Here is a 24,446-nt window from a genome sequence, read left to right as displayed (position 1 = left end):
TTGTACAGACCGAAAATACCTTGGGCCAAGGGCCTTCATTTCAGAGCAGAGGCTAATTACGAGAGCCAGTTCCACAAGCACACACTCAGGTGTTTCCCTGTGCGTGTGTGTGTGAGCACTCTCAAGCTCCGGTATTCACATGTGTGTGTGTGAACACTCTTAGCTCTCAGCTGTGCGATCTCAGCTCTCAGGTAATTACAGGCCGAGCACATGCCACATTATTCTTTTGTGCAATGAGCACGACGCCGTTCCTGAACCCTGGCCCTGGTGGACGTAGGCCCCCCCGCCTAGCGGTTGTTGTTCCTGCTCAGACGCCAACGCCGCCAACGACGACACCACTTGTGCGCATGTGCAGCACACACACACTTATGCATGCACTGCGAGAAATACTATGTATGTTGGCGTATAAAAGCTGAAAACGGCCGATAGCGCAAAACGAGCCACATAAACGTCAGTGAGGCCCGCCGCAAACCGGTTGAGTTATGAAAAATTATGATTGTCACCGGTCGGTCGGTCGGTCGGTTGTCCGCATGCTCGGGGGTTCCAGCTACAATAGCATGAACAGCGTCCAGATTCTGAGACCGAAGATGTGGATACGCTAACAGTTCGACAGAGTGGCAGCTAACGGATATGGCAGATAGATCCCGTGGCTGAGTAACCAATATACATGGCTGAAACTTATATACATAGTGTAGTGTGTACATAGCACACATTATGTACTTCCCCGCTTCCTGCCCTGCGATGCATAAGCCCTGCTAAAACCACGTTACCCTCACCCCTGGGAAAGGGTATGCGCAACATGAAATGTGTAACAATTTCAAGCTAAGCCTAAGCTTTGTTTGTCTCCTTGCTGTTTTGCATTTACGCTAAAAGCCAACACCAAATAGACAACACAACAATTACAATGCCAACAGGGACAGATGGGGTGCGGTTACGAGACGGGTACGGGTGCGGGTAAGGGTGGCGGGTACGGCTACAAGTACAGGTATCCATGTATAATTATTTGCCCACGTTTCGCATGTCTTGCCAGACTGACTGTCGTCGTTGTCAGCATCACCGCAGCGCCCCACACAGCAGCAGCAGCAGCAGCTCCGCTCCACTATACTCGTATGTGCATACCACAAAGCGGCAGCAGCAGCAGCAGGTCCAGGTGCATCATCCAGTTCGTGTGTGTGTGTGTGTGTGTGTGTGTGGCATTTCTGCATTGGCCATGTTAGAGTCATAATTTTGCTGCCTGTTGGTTGGTTGTGTGTTTTTGTTTTTGTTGCCTTGGGAGGGGAATTGGTGGCAATGTGGCCAACATGTGCAGCGGGCCAACAGCTGTTGGCAACATGTTGCCAATGCCTCATTTGCGTGCACCCCCCTCCCCGACCATTTGGAGTCGCCACAGCGACAATTTGTATGCGGCGCTGTTTGCTGCTAATTTAAATGATCATTGCTGGAATTGCATTTCTATTTGAATGCCACTCTCCGCCCCAACCCCAACCCCCGCCCCACTCTGTGAAGTTGCTGCATCCGAAGTCTGGGCAATTGCGCGTGCAACATTTCAATTGCCAACTGCCACAAAGGGAGCCTACACTCGTTCGATGTGGAAATTCTTGTGGAGAAACCAGCTAAGCTCTCGCTCTCGCTCTCGCTCCCCTCTCGAAACAGCAGCAGCAGCAGCAGCTGCTGCGTAAATTGTCATCCGCTGTCAGTGTCAGTTTTAATTAGTTTGTTTACAACAACAGCAGCAGCATCAGCAGCAGCCCAATGCCAAGCCCAGTCCCAAGACAAAGACAAAGACAGAGACAAAGATGACACGCACTGGGGTCCACTGCGGAGCGTGGAGAGTGGAGCCTCTCCAATCATATCAATTTGGTTTGTCCGTTGTCAGTCCTTTAGCGTTTTCCTAAATAACTTTAAATTGTTTTGTGGGCTATAACAAAAAATTTGTATGCACTCAGCGGTCAATAATGCACTGGGTTAATTACCAGTCGCCAGTCTTCATTGAGCAACCGATTAGACAAAGAACAAAGTCTTGGGTCTTGGGTCCCGGGGCTCTTATCAGGGAAGTGAAGGCTCGAACTTTGAGTGATTCCCTGCCTCAGCCAGAGCCAAGTTCCAGATAAACAAAACACAAGCGATTAAGCAGCCTTTGTTTCCACTCCACTTCACATGCTCAACGCATTTTAAAATGCGGATATTTATAGGCCAGTGAGACCTTTAGCAAAACGCCCACAACCAACTCGATAGAGTTCCAATTTCAATAGCAAAAAAAAATAAAAAAAATGAAGAAAAAACCCTAATATAATTTTATGGCCAGCAAATTGAATGCCGTTTTATGGCCAGACCTCTTTTGTTATTCTCGTAGATACGTAGAGTATTTTTTATTATTTTTTGCATATTTTCTTTTGTTGTCGTTTTAGCAAACAATAAATGTTAATTAACAACTTGTTATGTGCTTATTACTATTGACACTCTTGTGGCCACATAAATTTGTTGCTATTTTCTTAGCATACGAAAATGAAAGCAAATAGGAATTCTTGCGGCTTTATGTTTGGTTTGTAATACAAGTTCCAATCAAGCAGTGAATTTTGGCTTACGCGATATATAAATTAAACAAAGCAAAAGACTGAAATTAATGTTGGGGATTTTTTTGGGACCTGTTTTTTTCGGGCTGATGTCAATGCTGAGGAATTGAAATGAATTTGCATCTTTTTTGGGCCCAACAAAGAACTCCGTTCCTCTCTCTCTCTCACTCTCTTTCTCTCTCTGTCTCTGTCGCTTGCTAAATTATGTAATTTATTTAAATTTAAGTGGAACCGAATGATCGTGCCTCTGAATGGTCCTTTGATTAAAACCAACAACACTGTCTGCACTCTGCACTGCTGATGCAGAAGGGGGCGATGCGACGATGCCTTCAATTTAGCAAAAGTTATGGCAAAGTCTGCAAGTGGGACTTACGAGTGCAATCTTGAGCTGATCAGAGCAAACAAACAGCCCACGATTCGGGCACATTTCTCATTACAAATTGAGTCATTAAATTTATTTATACCCGCTGAAAGGCAGCCAGAGCCAGAGCCAGCCACACATCTCCCGGCAGCATCTCTCCAGAAGCAGCCGTAAAGCAGCGCTGTGTTCAAAAAAAAGCACTTCCGCGTTACTGCAACTGCAACTTCCATTTCTGGGTCAAATATTTTTTTGTTTTTTAGTGCAGCCCGTTCTGCCCCATATGCAGATGGCAATAGGGTAAGGGAGAGAGCGAGAGGGTACAGGGTACGGGATGGACCCCTTAAAAGTATCATTTTTTATGTCTTTTCATTATGGTTTCATATATAATTCTTAATAAGAAAGTTGGTCCCGCTGGTCTCGGTTCTTCCCGTCTTTGTCCCAGGGGGTTCTCGCAAAAACAAACCCGAACATACACCGCAAAAAAAGTGGAACATAAAGTTTTATATTTTAATAGGCCATGGCAAAAATAAATATGAAATTCCAGAATAACGATTGTGGGTCAACCGAGCGTGAACTCTTGATTTCACTCTGCCAAAAGGACTCGCAACACTTCCCAAAATTAAAGCCAAAACTTCGCCAACCCCAACGCCACAGCCACAGCCACAGCCAAAGACAAGACAATGCTCAAAAGTTAGGGTCTGAGAGAGCCATAACCATTTGATTGGCGTGAAAAACAACTCCAGTATCGGGCATCAGGAGCCCTGGCATCTCTATGATTTAGTGTGTTGGAGCCACTTGACAATAATTTACGCAAATAGCATAATTCGCTTTATGGGCGCAACATCATCATGATCATAATGATAATGGCGAATGGCGATGATGACGATGATGATCGTGTGGATGTCTGGGATGGTGCTCCTGCAATGACTATAACTATGTAGTTTAAGAGGAGTGCTCGACGCGCTTTCAACGCCAACGCTGAAATTGAAACGAGCGCAGAGCGCAGAGCCCAGAGCCCGAGACCCGAGACCCAAAGACAGACCAAGACACAGACCCAAGCGGCGTTATAGACTACGCCTAATGAGGCTTTTGTCTGTGGGCTGTTCCCTCTGTCTCCATCTCCAGCTCCATCTGCACATCTGGGGCTATGTGACTCACAATGATTTTCACTTGCTGGGTCTGTGATCTCTGGATCTGTGGATCTGTGGGGGGAACTGGGCTGGGGGGTTGCTGCGTTGCTTATTTTTGCGTGCTGGCTGCCTTTGCCAATCGAAACTCTCGCATCTGCAATGACAACAACTACAACCGTCTGGAGTCTGATAATGCTTATAAAAAGTGCCGCTTACATGCACAAAAGCCATGCTACAAGATTGCATTCGCAGCTGCCTGGAGAGGAGAGTCCTCTTCTCGGTCCCATGCCCGTGCCCCTTCCCGTTCCCTGCTTTCTTTTAATTGCAATTGCAATCCCAGAAATTTACCATTCCACGCACATTCACCGATCAGCGGCGATCAGCCGATCAGGCGATGGATGGGCATTGGGCCCACAGAAGATTGCCAATATAGCCTCACGCCATATCAAATGTCGAAATCTCGGCACTGCAAACACACCACCCCACACCGCACACCGCACACCGCACCGAGGTGGAACGAACCACTTGGGAATATCATCGGAGCGCACGCCTTAGAATTATTGGCGCTAGACATGCAAATCCATGCGGCACACTCAGAGGCACGGCCTTTCCTCTCCTCTTCACGGCCGTCTACCATCGATTCGAATACGAATCCCATTCTATCCGATCCGATTCGATCCATTGGCCCGTGGCTGTAGCTGTGGCTGTGGCATTCTAACGAGTTTCGTAATCGTCTACGCGGTATAAATCATAATAGCTTTATTTATGCCGCGACAGTTGTTACAATTCTATCAGCAGCAGGCAGACAGACAGCGCTTTTGCCCAAAAAACAAACAAATTGGGGGTCTGGTACTGAGACTGAGAGCGTCCCCAATTTGCCGGCATGCCAAATGGTTTTCCTATCTAATATTTATTGTAAATTGTTTTCCCGTTTTGTTTTTGGGGGCAGCAATGTCTAAACAATTGTGGGCTTCAATGGGTCCAGCAGCTGTGTTTGCTTAAGAGTGTGTGTTGTTTCGCTGTGAGTGATTCGAGAGATTCGAGAATGAGTTATAGTTTCAGCGAGTTAAACCACTCGAGCTCATTAGGGACACTCAACAGCGAAAATAGAGATTTATCAGCGTGCAACACCTTGTGGAACAGCACCTTGAGAGAGATTGAGATTTCCCCAAAAAATCTCATTAAAGAACCAAACATTTGTCGCTGTCAGAAAATGAAGGAAAAAAAAACACAACATTTCCCGCTGTCTTATATTTACGCTTGGCACCTCATTATGACGACCCAAAAGCCACACGGCATAACCGCAGACACAGACACAGATGCAGACGCAGATGCAGACACTATACATGGCGCGACAAGCCCTCAGCCGCAAACCATTCCCCCAAAATAATTTAGAGAACAATTAAGGGGGCTCTCGCGCGGTGCAGCGGTGCACTCGATTGTGGTGCGGCACTCAATAGTAAACAAAATACAGCGTACAGATCGGGTGCATTCACCTGCATGCACGGCTACAAATTGCTGGAGAGTCAGAGATGCATAGAAGATACTACTTTTGGGTACTTGATGGTGGGGATGGGGATATGGCCAAGAGTCAACTGGGTCAACTGGCAGATTAGCGCTTCATCAGTTTCAATCGATCGGATCACCACCAATCACCGACTGATTGATTGCGGCCAATTATGGTCGTGTACGTGTGTCCATGTAGCTCTGTTTGTATGTAGGATGATTATATAATAAATTTCCATGTGACTTTGATCAGTGAGCGATCAAAGAGCTCTCGTTCCAGTGTAAACAAAAAGTGTAACAAGTTTTATGCATATCGATTTGGATATTTGGATATTCGGGATTCAAATTGGAATTTGATTTTGATATTGATGTGCATGGAATGCCCATGTTGTTTATTTTGTTGTAAACATCCGGACGTGCAACAAATTGTTGCATATTGTGCAGGAAGCCATCGTGCATCGTGCAGCAGGCCTGTCCCGCCATAGGGCGTACATATATATTTTTTTTTGGTTTTGGGGCTCTTTTATTTTCTGCTGTAGAGATTGCATTTTCCAGTTTATTTATCAATGGAGTTGCCGGCAGTGCAGACGTCGTCTCTCGCCTTCTTAGCCCCCAACTCGATTTCTGTCTCGGTTTTGGTTTTGGTTGCGGCTTTGGTTTCGGTTTCGATTCCGCGTCTCAAGGCATTTCATCCAAGTTTTAGCCAAGAGTTTAATTCATTTTTTAGTGCATTTAATTATTATGTGTGCGACGCCAAAATGTACACAATTTATTGCAAAAGGTGTGGCCCGGCCCCTGTGCCCCTGTGCTTTCAATATTATTACGATTACCATACAATTTGTTTATTAAAAGTATTTTGTTTTGACAAGCAAGCAAAGAAAAACCAAAAAAAAAAGTCAGCAAAAAGCTAAATAATTTATGTGTCTCTGTGTTTATTTCTTTGCAGGTAAATTATGCAAATATTTTTGAACTGTTTCTGCCTTTTGCGGTGCAGATCGCGTGCTTAGATACGTGCCCTGGCCCGCTGGTGTACGGGTATGTATGTGGGGTATGTGGGGTATGTGGGGTATGTGGGGTAGTACTTATGCGATGTACGAATAGACATCCAGTGAGAGACGTGCCAAATTGTTGACATTTATGTGGCATCCCAGCAGCAGGGCTGGGCTAGGTAGGGCAGGGCAGGGAACTTCGTGTTTGTTATACTTATCAAATCATTTAGGCAATGACAGAAAATTACTCATACGACATGTTGTAGAACACATCAGAGATTAGGGATTAGTATTGGAAACAAGTTGAAACAAATGAGAAAGAGGAATCCCAGCAGCAGCCCATAAATCTAAAAGTATTGTGAATAATTATTCGTATCTTTAATCGACACCTTCTTCAATCAGCAGCCTCATTGCGCATACGCAACGTTTGCTGTCCGACACGCTCGAGAGGCACATGCCTGCCTCTACCTCTGCCTCTGCCTCTCACAGTGACGGGCTGTCTGACTGACTGAGCATAAGCCAACGGTGTCTGCCTCGTCAACTTGTGGCAATTTAAAATTCATTTGACGTCGCAAGTCCTTGACACCCTTCTGTGCATTATTTTAATTACCAAAAGCAAAAGACAGCAAACAAAATAAACCACAGTGCGATAACCAAATTCCAGCAGGGCAGTCCAAGCAATTTGTCATCCCGTTGCGTGGCCCAAGAGGAGGAGCAGATGCACAGTGAGGGATGGGCCCGTTTGAGCTGGGCAAGGGGGTGATGGTTGATTGTTTCTGCTTGATGTTTATGCTATTTATGCATGTGCGCGCATGCTTCATTACGAATCCGCTAAAACTGTCACAATCGCTGAGCTCTGAGCATTTGTCAAGCTGACAGCCGCTCTGGCCAAAAACTCAGGCCAAGAGATTGCCCACTTTTGCGCTTAATCTTGAGGCCCACAAGAGAGCGGCTGTGCACGCGCACGCGCAAAGCTTTTGACTTGCTGTTGAGCGCTGCTTGAGTAATGCGCGCTTAGCACGCACCTCCGGAGCAGAGTCGAGTCGCTCACCTCACAGACACACACACACACACATTCCCGAGAAGCGATCATATTTCATGTGTCAATAAACGAGCACTTGGGCGAATCCAAACCAAGCCAAGCCACGCCAAGCCTTAGCCGCAGCAATAGACACGGGCCATGTTTATTGTTACGCTCTGGGCTAAACTGTAATGATATTTTCATTAACTTGGCCTTTGCCAAAAAATCAAAAACATAGAAAAAGTATAAAAAAAGAGACCCCGACCACGCAAACAATTGAAATTGAATTTTTGTGAATTTTTACGCTGAATTGAAGTTCAATTGAAACGGCTGCACGTGAAGCGGCGGCAGTCGGTAATCTCTGGCCATTGAGTGGCTATCGCTGAGCGTCAATAATGCCGCCAATTATTGCCAGAGCAAACATGTGCCAGCGCATTGAAGTATTTTCACAAGGCGTCCTTGTCCTTGGCCCTGAGAAAAACTGTGAAACCAATATGCTGCCGGGCAGACTCAGACTCAGGGTGAGAAAGAGAGACAGAGAGAGAGGGAGAGAGAGAGAGCCGAACATAGTCCCATGTTGCCTGTTTATTTCTCTAATTTTTGACAAACTTATTATGCACTCAGCGGGATATATACAAATAGGTAAAGTTAATTTCAATAAAAAGCCTTCACTCTGCCATCCCCATCCTGTCGTGTGTATGGCCTTTGGCATCGCCTGTCAGCCGAGTATGTCAGTCATCCTGTCCTCCACAGTGGTGTGCAGCACCCCTCTAAGGCTGTTAGGCTGGAAAAGCCGCCCAAAAAGAGCCAACGCATGGTAATGTTACCGTTGCCCATCGGCATCGGGCATCGGCTGACTCATGGAAGCGGCCACGGCCCGCTGTCATTTTAGCCATTTGCGTTGTCAGTTGCTGGCCATATACGAATGCGAGGAGTGTACAAAAGGATTTGTCCGTGGCCCACGGCGCTTTGATTAATTGCCGACTTAGAGCCAAAGCGAAGCCATTCTCGTTAGGACGAATCCAAAAAAAAAAATCCAAAAAAACCAAAAAAAGGCAAAAACCAAAGCTGACGTGTGTGGCGTTGGCGTGAATCAGTTGAGCCAAAAGGTCAGGCCAACAAGGTTGAAGAAATGCAAACTGCAAAATTAATTGCCAAGTTTGTCTGGGAAATGCGGAAATTAATTGGACGACTACCCGAAAACGAGCAGAGAGACGAGAGACTGCGACAGACTGCGCTGCGATACTCGTACCAAGTTTGTGGCGCAACAAATTGGCAACAAATTCGGCTGGAAGCAGCAGCAGCAGCAGAAGCAGTGCGGAGTGAGTAGCCCCTCTCAATAAATGGCCAAATGCTGTAAGCCGCCAAAAATGAAGGAAAAAAGCGTTTAGCTTCTGCGCATTTTTGCGTGAAGAGAGCAAAAGAGACAAAGCGGAGAAAGAGAGTCATTACCACGCAATGCAGTCAGTCAGGTGGGGTAGGAGGCAGGAGGCGGCAGGCTGGCAATCTGGGGGTTAAAAGGTTAATGGGCAACATTAATAGACATCGTACCGAGGCAATCGTACTGACCGGTTCGAAGGCACCGAAAAACAAAGTGCAGATCCAGTGCCAGTGCCAGTACCAGTTGCAGTCCCAGTCCCAGTCGCAGCTTCATCTCCGTTTCTGGTGCCAGAGTGCCAGAGGCAGAGCGTTAATGTCGCCTTGATTGCATGGCCCCGTGGCCGAAAAACTTTCCTCTCCAATCTGGGCATCAAAACGAATGCGTATTTAAATCTATCGAATTTTTCATTTCTCCCTCCCTCCCCCACCACCAGCAGCAGCAGCAACGGCAGCAATGATGAAAAGCGAAACTCTTTCACTTCAGTTGATGGCCCCGTAATGCACTTATGAAAAGCCCATAGACAATTGCAGCAATTTGTATGCACTCTGCTGATTGCCCATGCATATGATTGACTTATTGATTGCCCGATCGATTGATCGATTGATTGATCGATTGCTCGATGGTCGGCCGCCTGCCTGCCTCGCTGCCAGCCTGCCTGGCTGCCTGCTAAAGTGACGAACTGGCTGACAGTAAGCGCTGGAACGAGGCTCCGACTCGGCCTCAATTAGCTAAGCTGACAGTCGCTGGCGGGCACTCAACGGTTCATAGAACTTTGCTACCGTTATTTGTTTCTATATATAGCACCCGATATATATTGTAGTACACACACCCAGCCAGCTATAGCCTATGGCCTGTATGCCTGTATGCTAATTATAAGTATGCCAAATCGGGGGTCTAGACTTCATAAATAATCGCCAATCGAAGCGGCTGGCTGGCTGTACGTGTACGTGCCACGCATGCGCATGCGCGTAAGCAGCGTCATATGCATATCGATTTATTTGTGTACGGAGTCAACTTAATGCACTGACAAATATTTACGATGTCAAATGCATTGAAATATGCACATTGCAAATGTGCAAAATAAAAACAAAATAATAATAAAAACAAATGCATCTCCATCTCGTTCGCTCTCTGTTGGGCCATAAATCACGGGTTAAACATGCGAGAAAATCCCCACTCGAAACTCGAGAAATGTTCGCTGTTTTGTTTTCAGTTTTCTGTTTCTGTTTCTGGTTTTTTTCCTTTTTTGTTTTGTTTTTTGTTTTGCTTTTCTTTGTTGCGGGCTGTACCAAAAATAGTCGCATGTCTGGGGGCACTGCCTACCTACTTAACTTTTAATTTATGCGTAAGTCTGGATTTAGTAGCTTTTCAATATTAATTTCGTTCTCTTTATGACAAACGGAGCAACAGCAACAGAGGAACAGCAGCAGCAACAGCAACAGCAACAGAGCACCGCATGCGCAGGCCCATAAATCACAATAACACAAATAAAGCACAGCACAGGCTGTATGTACGGATATGGGAGACACTTTGAAGCAGAGAGTCATCCGTGATCCGTCATATTTTAAATTTATGTTTTCCGATGCCTTTTCTTATATCCAAGATTACACATGAGGGGATATTCTGGGCGATGAAGCAGTGTCTGTGATAAGAGAGCAAAAGCCAAGGGCGCTGGATATCCCTAAGACCGAATGAAAAGCAGAAGTGTTCTACGTTTAGGGAGAGTTTCTCCCAATTTAAATTCATCTTCAGTTTCCTTATTTATTCTCCTTACATGCCCTTTCCAATTCCCACATGTTTGGCTTGAATATTTTTAGAAGTTTCCGGACAGGTAGCTCCCTTCTTAAGTCACCATTTTGGCAGCTTAAATTCAGTTTTCCTTGCCACAGTTACAGGGTATTTTTCAGTCGTTTAGCCTGAGCCCTACATAATCGCTGCACCTGATCCATCTTCATCCGATATTCATTAAACACATTCCACAGTTTGCTTGGCCCAAACTATTTGACAAATCGTTTGGCAGCCCGGCTGCTGGCAGCTTCTTTGGTAATAATGTAATGTGATCCCCGCCAGCGACAAATAGGGCACCGCCATAGAGCCCCGTCCGATTGTCAGGCGGACCAACAATTTGTAGTGAAATTTAACTAGCGGCTTTTGGGGCTTAATTGTATGACGTTGGCCATCAACAGCTCGGACAGCGCCGAAGATTTGCGAACAAATCCTATTAGAGCTGCCCGAAAAAGTGCCGGCAGCCAGTGGTGCATGGGGGGGGTGGGGTAGGAGGCTTGAGCAAACACACAAATTTAATAAATAAAATAAAATGGAAAATAATCATAAATACAAAGAGCGCGCAGCTGTGCCACAAGCTGCCACAATAGCCGGCCCGTAAGTGGCAAAGATCGCGAGAGGCGACCCGGCCTCAGTCCGTGGCACATGGCAGGCAGGCAGCCAGGCAGCCGGGCAGCTATTTGGGATCTGAAGCTGGAGCCAGAGCTAGATGTGCGGCTCATGCTTTGGAGCCTGGCTGGGCACTTGGCTCTTGGTTTTGTTTGCCTTTGTCTTTTGGCCTCTGCTGCGTGGGGGCGTGTGTAATTTGACATCTTCATGAAATAATTAAAATTATTTATTGTTAATTTATTTTCACTCTGGCCCCACAATAGATAAAGTGAAAGATAAGTCGATAAGTTGGGATCGGATCGAGTGTGTCTATGTGTGTGTGTGTGTGTGTCTGTGTGTGTGCATTAAACAATTGAAATTAATTTGTCAAAGATTTGACAAGAGGCGTGACCAAAGCACACAAAAGGCAGGCAGTGCTTTTTTTTGTACTCCTCGAGTGAAAGGAATTTCCAAAGTTGCAACTTTCACCCCGCAAACGCGCAAAAAGCTTTTAGCCGTGTCGCCTGCCAGCCCCGGAAAGGTCAACCCCCATGGCCAATAAGGTAGCAGTTAGTCGAGTTCCGAACCAGCCCAAGTCAGGCACTGCCGCCTTGCCTCTCAGTCGCATGCCACAAATTAATCAGCAATGCACTGCAGTGGGCGGCATATGGAATTCGGGATTTGGCTACCTGCTGTCGAGAGTGCCCTGCGGCATGCTGCATCTCTCGAATGCAATTAAATGCAGTTTGCCGTTTGCAGCACGGCGCGGCAGTTAATCATGCATCGACAGCTTGCCACACGGCTGGCCTGGCCTGGCCTGGTCCGGTGCCAGCCCGTTGCCAGTGCCAGTGCCTGCCCCAAACATTTTGGCGGTCACTTAGAAGTGGATGCCGGCCGGGACAGGGACTGCGACTGCGACTGGGCAGCAGCAGCAGCAGCTGGGAAAGTGTGGCGCGAAAAGCTGTTGGCAATTAAAACACGTTGCAGCCATGACGCACAGATGGCGCGTTGCGGGGCCTGCCACTGGGTCCCAGGCATCTCCGTGTGCTTTGTGTGGTGTGTGCTGTGTGATGTGCGCAGCGAATCGGCTTTCAGCGGCGTAGCTCCAGCTCCAGTCCACCGGCTCCATCATGGTCCAGCGTCCAGCGTCCGGAGACAGACAGATACGGAGACAGAGAGCGCCGGCGCAGGAATGAGGAAGCGTTTTGGCTGAAAGGCCCGAGACGCGTCGAGAAATGTGGTTAATTGATTTTTGTTTGCTACTCGCACCACTTGGGGAGAGTGCAGCAGTATACATACGTAGTACCCCACCCCACCCCAGCCTACCCCCCTTTTGATTGTAATTAATTTGTGTGTGTTTGTTTTGTCTCTCGTTCTGTTGCAGAATCACACTCCATGGCTATACGACAATGTCCAATGCTCGCGAGCTGGCATTGATCGAGAAATGGGCTGATATTGCCACACCGGCGACGCCGACGCGGCCAACTCTATCGCCGACCTCGCCGCGATCCATTGTCAAGTTCTGCTGCTGTCCGCAGCGGAGGCGCTACGATCTGAGGCACCCAAAGAGCAGCGGCAAAAATACGCTGCATGCCAGAAATATATTCGTTGATAACGATTTCAGCTATATTGATGATGTGGCACGGCATGATGTAGCGGCGGCCAAGCGACGCCAAGATTGCCACACCGATTACGATTGCCACAACAACGATAGCCACGACGATAATGGTAAGCTAGTTAATGGTAATGGTAATGACGACGATGCCAATGATATTGCTGACAACAATGCTGGCCAGAGAAACGACGGAAATGTGGCGCTGATATTAATGAATCAACGAAATCTGTCCGAACAATGGCGGCAGGACCACAAAGGCAACAGCAACAGCAGCAGCAACAGCAACAGCAGCAACAGCAGCAGCGATCTATCTGCAGCAACTAAAACTTGCGCTGTCACAAAGAGCCCGCAGAGTGGCAATGAGCAGCAGCAGCAGCAGCAGCAACACTCGAAGCAGCACCAGCAGCAGCAACGACAACCAACCCAAAGACTTAGCAATAGCTTGCAACAGCAACACCAACAGCAACAACAACAATTGCAACAACAGCAACAACAGCAACATAGCAATAAGGAAAATACACTAAGCTACGACAACAACAACAAGCCGCGCTGTAATTATTGTAAATTACCCGACACCGCCGACGTGCCCCAAACGAACAGCAGTACCAATACCAATACCCATACCAATACCAATACCAACTGCAACAACTCGAAAATTGATTCACCGAAGTCGTCGCAGAATAAAATGACAATTACGACAGCAACAGCAACAGCAACAGCAAACGTATCTGCAACAGCAACAGACCTAGCTGCCACAGCCTGCGAGTGTGGGCTGACAACAACATCGGCAGAGGCAGCAGAGGCAGCAGCAGCAGAAGAGTTTGTGGGTGCTGCCACAGAAGTGCTGTGCAACGATAAAGCAACATTGACAGCAGCAACACCAGCCACAGCAACAGCAACAGCAACCCTAAGCCCCGCATTGCAGCTCGTCCGACCACGCCCAGCCGCCTCAAGACTGTGATCAAAACGACAATGGTGAAGCGTAGTCCTAGCCATGACTCAACGCAGGCACATGTGTTGCCACAGCAGCCACAGCAAAACAGCTGCAACAACAACAGCAGCAGCAGCCACAGCAGCAACATCTGCAACGGCAACGGCAACAACATCGCCCATGACGAGCCCAGACGTTCGGTTAGGGAGCGCATCGCCGCCTTTGCGGCAGGAAATGGTAAGTTTCGAGCTCTCCCGCTTAATCAGCTTTGTGCAACTAAGTCGCATTGTCGCCAGATCGCCTGGGCGGATATGTTGCACATACGAGTACCCGCACTGTGGGAAAAATCAGCCCCGGCCAGGCCCACAGTCATTAGGCTAGTTAATAGCGGTTGTTATTCTTATTGTTATTAATTGATCTGGGCAATAGAGTGTCAAAGGGGTGCAATATCTGGGGGAATATCCCGCGTACTGCTGCCAGAACTCTCCCAAGTCAACGAAGGTCAATGGAGAAGGAAGAAGAGAGCTGGCGGCCAGCTCAGATCCTCGTCATTTCCGGTTTTGTTATGAGAAATAAGTGTTTGCCGATGCAGTCAGATAAGAGGCAAAAAACAAAAACTAAAAAAAGAAAGAACGTAACGAAGCTTTAGATACCCTCGCAGATGCAAAGTTCCCCCTGATGGAGTGATGGAGTAAAGTGATCCGATTATATTCGTACTTTGATTATGAACAGAATAAAACTGAGAAGCTATATGTTTGGTTGGACTATCTGCAAGTTCAGGAAACTTTTACTTAGAATAACTTGTGCCTCTTTAAAATGATATCACCCTCTGGAAAGGGCATACGAAACTGATCAAAATTTAATTTGAAATTCCCAGAGTATGAATCTCAGGCATCTGAATCATTTTTTGCCTCTGGGCAATGGCAATGGCAAAGTCAGAGGCAATTACTTACAGCTAAGTAAAACCAATTAAAGGCAATTTCAGGGCTTATTAAAATACTTGACGATAAGTGAAAAACATCGAAAAAACAACAACGAATTTTGTGTAGGAAATACATATATATATAAATATTTTTTTATATGTATATAAAAACATGCCAGCCAGCTGTTAAGGGCGTGTGCATAACTTTGTGTTCCGCCGACCAGACTGCAATTTTGAATGAATTATGCATGACATGGAGCCTTGGATTTCCGTTAACATGACACACTCACATTGGCACACCTCTGTGTGGCATGCGGCAGACACTCACACACACACACACACACGCACACACATAAAGATACACCCGTACACACCAGTCGAATCTATTACAAATCAATTAAATGCCGCAATGTTTAATAAAAAGCCACTTAAGGCTGCATAAAAAACTTCTCAAGAAAGTGTCTCCTGCCCCACGGAATTGTGGTTAATCATAAATAAAGGAGGAAAAAACTATTATTATTAATGCGTCTCCGCATAGGTCGGGCAATTGGAAAAGTCGTAAAAGTCATGCCGCCATGCGAGAGCTGCAATCAAAAACAACAACAAAAAAAAGAGAAAAACTGAAAGAAAATAAATGATTGCCATTTGGGTGCAGCTCCACACGCTCCACACGCACTTGCAGGCGGTGGCGGCCCCAAAACCAAAAATGCTGAAAAGAAAAACACTCCCCGGTCAGCTTTGTCACCAACTGCGGAGTGCGGAGTGGAGTGGAGTGCACTCCATTTGATTCCAGACACGCCCCTTGCCTGAGTGCCACCCGCAGGCGGCTGTGCAGCAGATTTGCACAAAAGGCCAGAAACAGAAAACAGAAAAAAACGAAACAGAAAACTAAAAACAGCAACAGGAAACACGTACACCCAGAGCCATCGACGTCATGAGTGCGTATTATATCATTTTGATAGGCAAATGAGGCTTGAAAGCCGCCAGTGCCAGTGTCAGAGATCTCAGGCCAGGCCCTGCCCTGCCCTTAGTGGGATGACGTGAAATGGAGTTAAAGACGGCGCTGAATAGGCAGTTCAGGCGGAGAAGGGAAGCAGGCAACACGGGTACGAAACTAAAGTTGAATCGGGTGAGAGACGATGCTGAAGACCAAGCTGAAGACCAAAACGGCGGCGTCTCAGGGCGCCTGTGATCTGTGTTGATCAGCATGACGAAGACGTTGTCCCGAGCCGACACACGTCAGCTCAGGGGACCGGCTCAAAGATCTCAGAGAATGCCCTGCTAATCGTCTGGCGTGTCCAGCCATTGCATTGCATTTGCCGGCCCCGACAGCTTCTGCTGTGCTCACTTCTGCCTATTTACTTATTTAGCCTGCTCCGGACTGGTCGAGTCTGCTCTGCTGTTGACTGTTGATATAAGCCCACAGATGAGAACGTACAGCTGGCCAGAGTAGAGTTGCATTGAGGTAGGTCGGCAGATCTCCGGGCAGAAGGCGAAGGCGGCGAAGGCGGCCTGCATTTACAAGCAAATATTGACTTAGAGCAAGGCTTTCTATGAGAGCTTTTCACTGTGCACGAGTATGCGTCAGACAACCCTCGCAATCTAAAGTGGCAACTGCACGAGCATTGTATTTATATCTCTGTATCTGTATGTGTTTACTTCTCCCTCGGTGACACTTCTCTCGCTCTCGCCAGTCATTCGCAATCGGCAATTAATCACGTTGAGGTGACCTCAGCGAGCGAATCAATCAGCCACAACAAACACACTCATACACAAGACCCATCAGAGTGATCAGAGTGTGTGGCAGTGTGGCAGTGTGGCAGTGTGGAGTGAGAGTGGGATGGACAGTGGCCATTTAGCGGACACACCCCAGCAAACAATTTTATTCCAAGCAAATAAGCAAAATAAGCGTAGTTTTGTTTTGTTTATTTATCTTGCTCTCTGTTTCGGGGTTTGTCGCTGCGTAAAAAGAACTTTTGGTCAGTCATCAAATAGAACAAAGGCCGCGTAACTTATTTCTGTCGGTTAGCCCGTTTTCTTTGCTGCTAATTAGTTGGCCAAATGAAGGCTAAATTGGCTTAAATAAAAACAGCCCCCCAAAGGGGAGAAAGACAACGGAATAGGCTCCGTCTTCGGAGCCTTACGGTTCATCCTGCTTCGGCAGCTAAAAACAAAAAAGTATTCCCCAATCAAAATGGAGTACAAAGGATATAAAAACGCATTGGAAGTGCATTCGAAATTGGAGAGTGGGGAGAAGAGACCTCCCATGAACTTTCAACGCGTCTCCCACACGGCGCTGGCGATGCAGTGTGTCCCTATAGCCAAATTTACCGTTAGCGTTGCACAATTGAAATGCAGCCAAAATGGCAGAAGAAAACTTGCAGCAAACGAGTGTGGGCCTAAGCCTGGGCCTGGGCCTGGGTCTTGGGGTCTCGTTTTCGATCTGGCCTGGCCTGGCGGCCTGCCAATCGCCTCAAAACGATCAATTGGCAGAGCAGCACAGCACAGCGCGCTCTCTCAACTCAACCCCTCTGAGCAGAGAGACCCCCATAAAATGTTGCCAACTGTCTGGTCTGTCTCTCAGGTCGGTCAGGCCCTCCGTCTCCGTCTGACTGACTCGTTTGCACCGCTGATTTACGAGCTCGCCACGGGCCGTTGTGTAACGCATGCGATTCAGAATTTTTAAATGCCAAGCTCTGACCAGCAGAAGCACAGTCAGGTCAGAGTCGGAGTCAGAGTCAGACTCGGAGTCAGAGTTGGATTTGGAATCGGCAGTTGGAATGACAGAGAGCCAGACCCCTTGCTGTTGCCTTTGCCTGTCGCCAAGTCCAAGTCGCGACAGCAGCAGCAGCAGCCGCAGCAGCGACAGCGACGGTGGCGGCGACATTTTAATCAAAAAACTCAATCGAACGCACGCATGCGCCATAAAAACAAAACTAAAATCGTACCTATAAAATCAACAACAGCCAGGCGACAGCCACAGAAAAAACTCTTTAACCGTTTCACTTGCCCCACAAGCACAGACAGACAGAAAAAACAGAAAAACAGAAATACATACATATACAGTGGGCAGAGTACAGTGGATAGGGGGAGATATACATATATGAAGACCCAGAGACATTGCCGGCCGGCACTCGAAGTTCTTGTCTTTGACAGAGTTCATATAACCTTCGCCCCTATGCGAATTTCAAATCGATTTACTGTGAATTGAAGCCCCAGACATGTGGGTTACACTGGGGATTATGCAAAGCGATTGTCGTTTGCTGCTTTGAATTGGTGATAAGACCCACAAGAGGAGTTCATTATTTCTAGAGAGGGTTTTGCTTGAAGGTGTTTTAGTTGTGGGAAGATGTTTGCTCACAGCTTTTGCATCTGTAATCTTTTATTTAGTGCATAGATTGTCCCTTGAGATAAGCAGCAATTACTTGTCTGATTCAACTGAACAGTAGCCATGCGGAATCAGCCCAAAAGATATACGACTCTGACATTGGCTGTTTGGCTGCCGAACTGACACATTTCCGACTTCTGCACCATTCCCATTTCCAGTCCCATCGACAGCCACACAAATCTGCGGCGACACATTTGTGGGGCGTGATTCCAGCAGCTCCCATACAATAGCAGTGAAGATAAATAATTGGAGCCATATTCCAGGGCATGGTTAAGTAGTGTGAGCCATAAATTCGAATATGTAAATAATTGCTGGCCATTTTTTCGTTGCCAGTCCGAAATTAATTAAAGCATTCGCACAGCCACAGAGCCACAGAGCCACGGAGCAACAGATGCCGAATAAAAGACTGGAGTCCGCACATGTCGGGCTGCGGGGCACGGGACGGGGGCACATTGCAAAATTTATGACAATTTAAATGGCACACATTTGGCGGACAATTTGAGGCGATTAGCGCAGAAATTTTCGCGCATTTGGCTTAAGCAGTCGCAGAGTGGAGCCCAACCCCAAAACCAAAACCGAACAGAGGCAGCCAGACATACGTTTTTTTGCGGTGCATTTTTCATTTTCATTTTTCACAGGCGACAAAAGCCATTGGAAAATTATGAATGCTCGTATGTGCCGGGTGCTGGGTGCGCCTTGGAGGCATGTTGCAAGCGACAATGACAACTTTATGCGACTAGTCTAAAAGAAAATATGTATGGCTGAAATTAAATAAGTATATCTTCTACTACATACTCGCATGTCCTCTCTTTTATTTGCAGAGCCACAGCAGAGTGGAGCCACGGCGACGCGGCATCATGACAAAGTCAAGAAGTTAACTCAAATGCAGTGCAATGGAAATGGCAATACAAATCAAAACAACATGACAAGCGATGTGAAAAGTGCAATTAGCAGTGGCAGTGGCAGCCACAGCCAGAGACAGAGCCAGAGCAGCCAGAGCAGCAGCAGCAGCAGCAGCAGCAGCAGCAGCAGGAACCTCCAACATCAAACGCTTATCAACGGCAAGGCGACGACGCCTTCGGCAATAGCAACAGCAACAGCAGCAGGAGGAGGAGTAAGAGAAGATGCCAGAATACCTGGAGGTGAAGGAAGTGCAACAGAGGGAGCAGCAGCAAAAAGTGCAACCCATGCTGAAGGAGGGGCAGCAGGAGCAGGAGGCAGTGCAACATCAGGCCGCACGTCGGCTATCGCCACTGACGCGACGCGCTACAAATCGGGATTAAGTGATGCGGCGGCCAACGGAGGAGACGTTGATGGCAAGACGATGGCCGCAACTTCATCTGCCACATCAGCCACAAACACAGCCACAACCATAGCCACATCCACATCCACGTTTGTGCCAACTGCTGCAAGCGTTTTTAGCACCGGTTGTGCAACCATGCCTCGCACTCGCCAATACGGAAGCAGTGCCACAGCAGCGGCAGCAGCAGCACAGCCACAACAGGAGCAACTCCATGCAACACCATGACAGCTGATAAGAAATTCTTAAGCCAGGCGGCGCCCGTTGCCACACTGGCCACTGGCACTGGCAGCACTCTGCATCAGGGGCATCATAAGCTGCAATTTGTCGATAAGGCCGAGTCCAAATTGGCCGCATTGGACAATCTGGATTTGGCGCACAGTCTCGACCTGATGGATGTGGATGGCGATGATCCGTATGGGGCACTGCAGGAGTATCTGGAGCGTGTCAAGGTGAGTGTTGGGCACAAGGGATGGGCCCCTAAGGCCCCTTCTCCATGTGGGAACTATTTCCTATATCTGTTCCCATGTTGTTTAATTTTCGCATTAGAAGCAAATCATTTTGTGTGTGTGTGTGTGTGTGTGTGTGTGTCCCAGTGTGCCGAATGACATTATTCAATTTCATACATTTTCACATGATAATAACCGGCAGTTAGTGTGCCCCACACGCACACACAATCGTCGCCTGGGCCCCCCAGCCTCAGTCCCCCCACTCATTCCAGTTCCCTGGTCTTTCTCTCAGTTCGGTACTGCTCCTCATTCACCTCCTCCTGCCGAAGTACCCCTGTACCGCCTGTCAGCACGGCGTGATTTTGCAAATGATTATTTTGCGTGACAGAAAAATGTGTTAACTCGGGACAACCAGTGGGGGCAGGGCAGGGCAGGGCTGGGCATGCCAGTAATATGTAACGCATACGAAGTGTTGCACGCCCGACTACTCTACTCTCTGCGCTAGTGCTGCCTGCCCCCTCTCCGCACTCCACTCTCCAGCTGTTGTTGTTGTTGCTGTTGCGGCCTGTCGTTAGAGTTGTCGTCAGCTTCGTAGACATAAAATTTTATGTTTCTGTACCGGAAAGCGCAATATTACACATACACATCAACGATGACGGCAACATCGTCAGTGTCAGCTTCAGCGGCAGCGTCAACGGCCTCAGCTTTGGGTTTTCTTTCTTTTTCTTCCTCTCTTTTTTTTGTGTGTGTCTTTTTTTATAACTGTTTCGCATGAATTTTCCTAGTGGCTGCTGCGTTATTTAGTTTTGTTTATTTGTCGCCAGGGCAGCAGCAGCAGCGGCAGAGGCCCATCATCCAGGCGGAAGCGAGGCACGCACGCGCGCTGTTTGTTGGCGTTTATGGGAGCCTGTGGCCAGCGGTCGAGTGGGTCCAGTACCAGAGGTCAGGGGCCTTCCTTTCCCTCTCTCACTCCTTTATCCCTTTATAAACAATCAATACAAAGCCCATTTCTAGTTGAGCTCTAGTACACATTTTTCCATTTTCTGATATGGTAATTTGAACTCGTTTTCAATCATCTTCGGATACCGTTTCGAATGAAGCACTCCACAAATCGCACAGCAAATGCCAATGCATTTTTGCTGCAGCACAAAATCAGAGCAAGGCGATTAGCTGGGAGTTTTTATGTGGCATTTCCATTTGCTAAGCACCGTGCAGCATTTTATAATCAGTGTCATCACCTCAACACCCATCACCTATCCACCCATCGAATGGCCCAGCCCCAGCCCCAGCTCCGCCTGGCAGTCGTTGAATGTTTTGCTTCGACTTGGGTTTTCGTTTCTCTCTTCATTTCTTGGCGTGGGCTGTTTAGGCCTATTTTTCCCCCTGCTTTTGGTGGCTCTTGCGCTTGCTCTTGCCCCCCCCATCAACTGTTCACAATACAACTAATTTTTTGGCTAAATTGAAATTATTAGCCGGCAACTGTGCCTAATGATGACAAAATGTGTCACAGCGCTGCCCACACGGTCTCTCCGCTCCCCGCTTTCTTCGGGGAGGTGCACGGCGGAGGTGTACACCTCCTTTGTGCACATTTATTATGACAAATAGTGCAGCGCTTTTGGGGCTGGAAATTGCCGTTACCAGCTAAGACGGGGCTAAGACGCTTGTCGCTTGTGTGTTGGCCTTAGGCTTAATTTGCCTAGTTATGAAATGCGTTCGTGGAGGCGGCGTCGGCGTCGGCGATGGCGTCGGCATCAGCGACAACCACAACGACAACGTCGGGTAATCACTGCCTGACCCATTTCGTGGGCCACAACCTGGTGGCTGCTGTCTGCTGTCTGCTTGGCCAGCTTCTCTGACCAGATGCAAGATGACAGGCGATGGCAACTCGTTTTTCCTCGCAACGCTTCCTGCCTCAATTAGCGCTCGCCGCCTCCCTGATCGCGTTTGCACAGATTTTCCATAATTTTACATGGCCACACTGCCAGAGAGTTTTTCCCGTTTAAGCAGCCATTAATTGGCTCTCGTCAACCGCTCTCGTCTCCCCCCCAGCAGTCGAGGGGGGGCTTGGCCTGGGCTTTGGCTGCTGCTGGTGGTTACGGTTACGTTTACGGCTGTATAAGCTTAATGCATCAATCAAGCTTTCAACGTCGAATACGAGTGTATACATACATATATATCCATAAGTATAGCTTTTGCCATTCCAAAAAAATCTGATAAATCGGCAACGGCAGTGGCAGCAGCAGCAGCGGCAGAGAGAGGCCAGTCAGGGTTTGCGTGTGTTCTCAAATGATTTTAATTATAGATATTGACAAAGTGGCGATGGGAAATTGAGACGTAAGGCCCCCAATAAGCCACACGGGCTGCGCCCAGGGATTGTCTTTTGGTCTTCGGTCTTCTGTCTACTGTCTTTGGATGGTTGCTGGGTTGGGTACTGGGGATGGGATGCTGCCTGCTGGCTGCTGGCTGCTGCCTGTGTGGTGTCAGTGAACCCACGAAATATCTGCCTCAGCCAATTATGCGAATGCTGTTAATGAATGTGGGCGACGACTTGCCTTTGGTTTATCTATATAGCTTTATGCAATGACTGTCACTTTGCGAGTGCGACTGCGCCTGCGCCTGCGCCTGGAACTGCGACAGCGACGGCGACTGCGAATGCGCAGCTGCCTAGAGAAAGTTGTCTTTGCCCAATTTGCAAATGACGTTTTTTTGTCAACGTCAAATGGCAAAACTGCAACACACAGCTATGGCAAAAACAAAAAAAAAACAAAAACAAACAAAAAAACAAATGGCAATAAAAGGCAGCGCCTGACTGCACGTTACTATTTTTGTCAACCAGGAGTTGCTCCCACCAGACAAAGACGGCCAAATCAACAAAGACAACGACGACTGGGGACGACTGGGGACAGCTAACTAGAAACTTCAGACGCCAAATGGAGTCAGAAAGCAGTTCAGTTCAGTTCAGTTCAGCTCAGCTCTTTTGGCCAGCTCACACACACACAAATCAAACGAAAGCGAAGCGACTCCTTCGACTGCTGCTGCTGCTGCTGCTCCCTGCTACTCCTGCTCTCTGCTCCCTGCTCCTGGTGCGGACTTCTACGAGTAGCCATCCCGGCAACAATCATAATTGCAGACTGCAATTAAGCCGCTGTCAAAGGCTGCCAGCTACTCATGCTGATCGCGTTACAATTGCAGTTGCAATGTTGGCAATGTTGCCATGCTGCAAGCAGCTAGCCCGTTACCACCATGTTGCATGTTGCATGTTGTCAACGGCACTGGGATCGCTGACAATGCGTTGATATTTTCCGACAAGCAAATCAGTTGCCACAACAGTCAAAATAACAACAACAACAGCAACAAAAGTTGCAACAAAAATTGAGCCAATTTGCTGCTGTGATGCTGGAGCTCAATTGGGGAGGAGTACCCCTGCTGCTCCTGCTGCTCCTCCAACTCCGTTTGCTGCACTTCTCAGGCTGGACTTTCTTTTTCTTTCTGCTTGGCCAAAAGTGACACAAAGTAACCGCTTGGTATCCAGTCCTTGGTCTTATACTTGGACTTGAAGTTTTGAAAGCGCAAGCACAAAGCCAATGAAATTTAATTTGTACAATCTTCACTCTTGACACATTTGGCTCAATAGACAGACAGACCTGTGCTCGACCTGTGTGTGTGTGTGTGTGTGTGTGTGTGTGTGACATAAGTTTTTGCACTTTTATTATGGCCAGTGAGTGAGAGAGTTACGAATCGAATAGCAATACCAATACGCGATGAAGAGACGGAAGTAAGGTGATGTAAGCTCCATTCAGGCATTTATTCGAGGCAGTGCTCAGTGTTATAGGCAAGGAAAGGTTAATGCTTCTGTGAGATTTCTTCTGAAGCTGTCACAGCTGCTTAGCCCCGTAAGCTTACCCAACTCAAAAAAAGGTGCCGTACATACTGCGTACCCTCTATGAAAGCTGCACGTGAGCTGAGCCTCTTAGCCGGCTGACCACTTCAAGTGTCATTGCCATTGCCCAGCGCAAAAGAGTTGAATATATGTATGGACTGAACTGAACTGAACTGGACTGCTGCATTCATTCTTCTAGCCAAACATAGCCATACGAGTACTTGTAGTACACAGCCTGCATACACACTCAGTCCACACACAGTCTGTGGCTGCCTCTGTGGACTGTGTGGACTGTGAACTGTGGAGTGAAGTGCCATTGAAATTATAATGATCTTCATATGATTTTGGTCTGATCGCAAACGTCAAGCTACCAAAATCCAAAAACTTGAACCCCCAAACGATGACGCGCATCTGCTTAACATTTATTTTTTTTCTCTCTGTTTCTGTTTCTCAGTGCGAGTATTTCTTCAGCTTCAGCTGATGCTGGGGAGTTGAGAGTATTATTTAACCAATTTGTTGCTGCCTGCTTTGGCTCTTTTGGCTCTTTTGGCTCTCGCATGACCTTCAATGGTCATTTGTACAAAACAAAGAGCTGCTAGGGGTCTGGGTCTCGGTCTCAGTCTCGAC

The 24,446-nt window shown here is 47.6% G+C and overlaps 1 protein-coding gene across 1 annotated transcript in view; it reads left to right on the top strand.

Annotated features, from left to right (window-relative positions):
* LOC111066524 overlaps positions 1-24,446 on the top strand; it is a 63,451-nt gene that overhangs the window by 6,721 nt on the left and 32,284 nt on the right. Inside the window, 4 exon segments of the mRNA XM_041596435.1 lie at positions 12,719-13,851; positions 13,854-14,117; positions 19,012-19,668; positions 19,671-19,942. Of these exon segments, the coding sequence (XP_041452369.1) occupies positions 12,744-13,851; positions 13,854-14,117; positions 19,012-19,668; positions 19,671-19,942 (2,301 nt within the window). The 5' untranslated portion in view covers positions 12,719-12,743.

This window comes from Drosophila obscura, unplaced genomic scaffold, assembly GCF_018151105.1.
Source record: "Drosophila obscura isolate BZ-5 IFL unplaced genomic scaffold, ASM1815110v1 contig_150, whole genome shotgun sequence".
Classification (NCBI taxonomy): Eukaryota; Metazoa; Arthropoda; class Insecta; order Diptera; family Drosophilidae; genus Drosophila; species Drosophila obscura.
The sequence above is the reverse complement of the archived record's forward strand: the minus strand, read 5'-3'. Positions and strand labels throughout refer to the sequence as shown.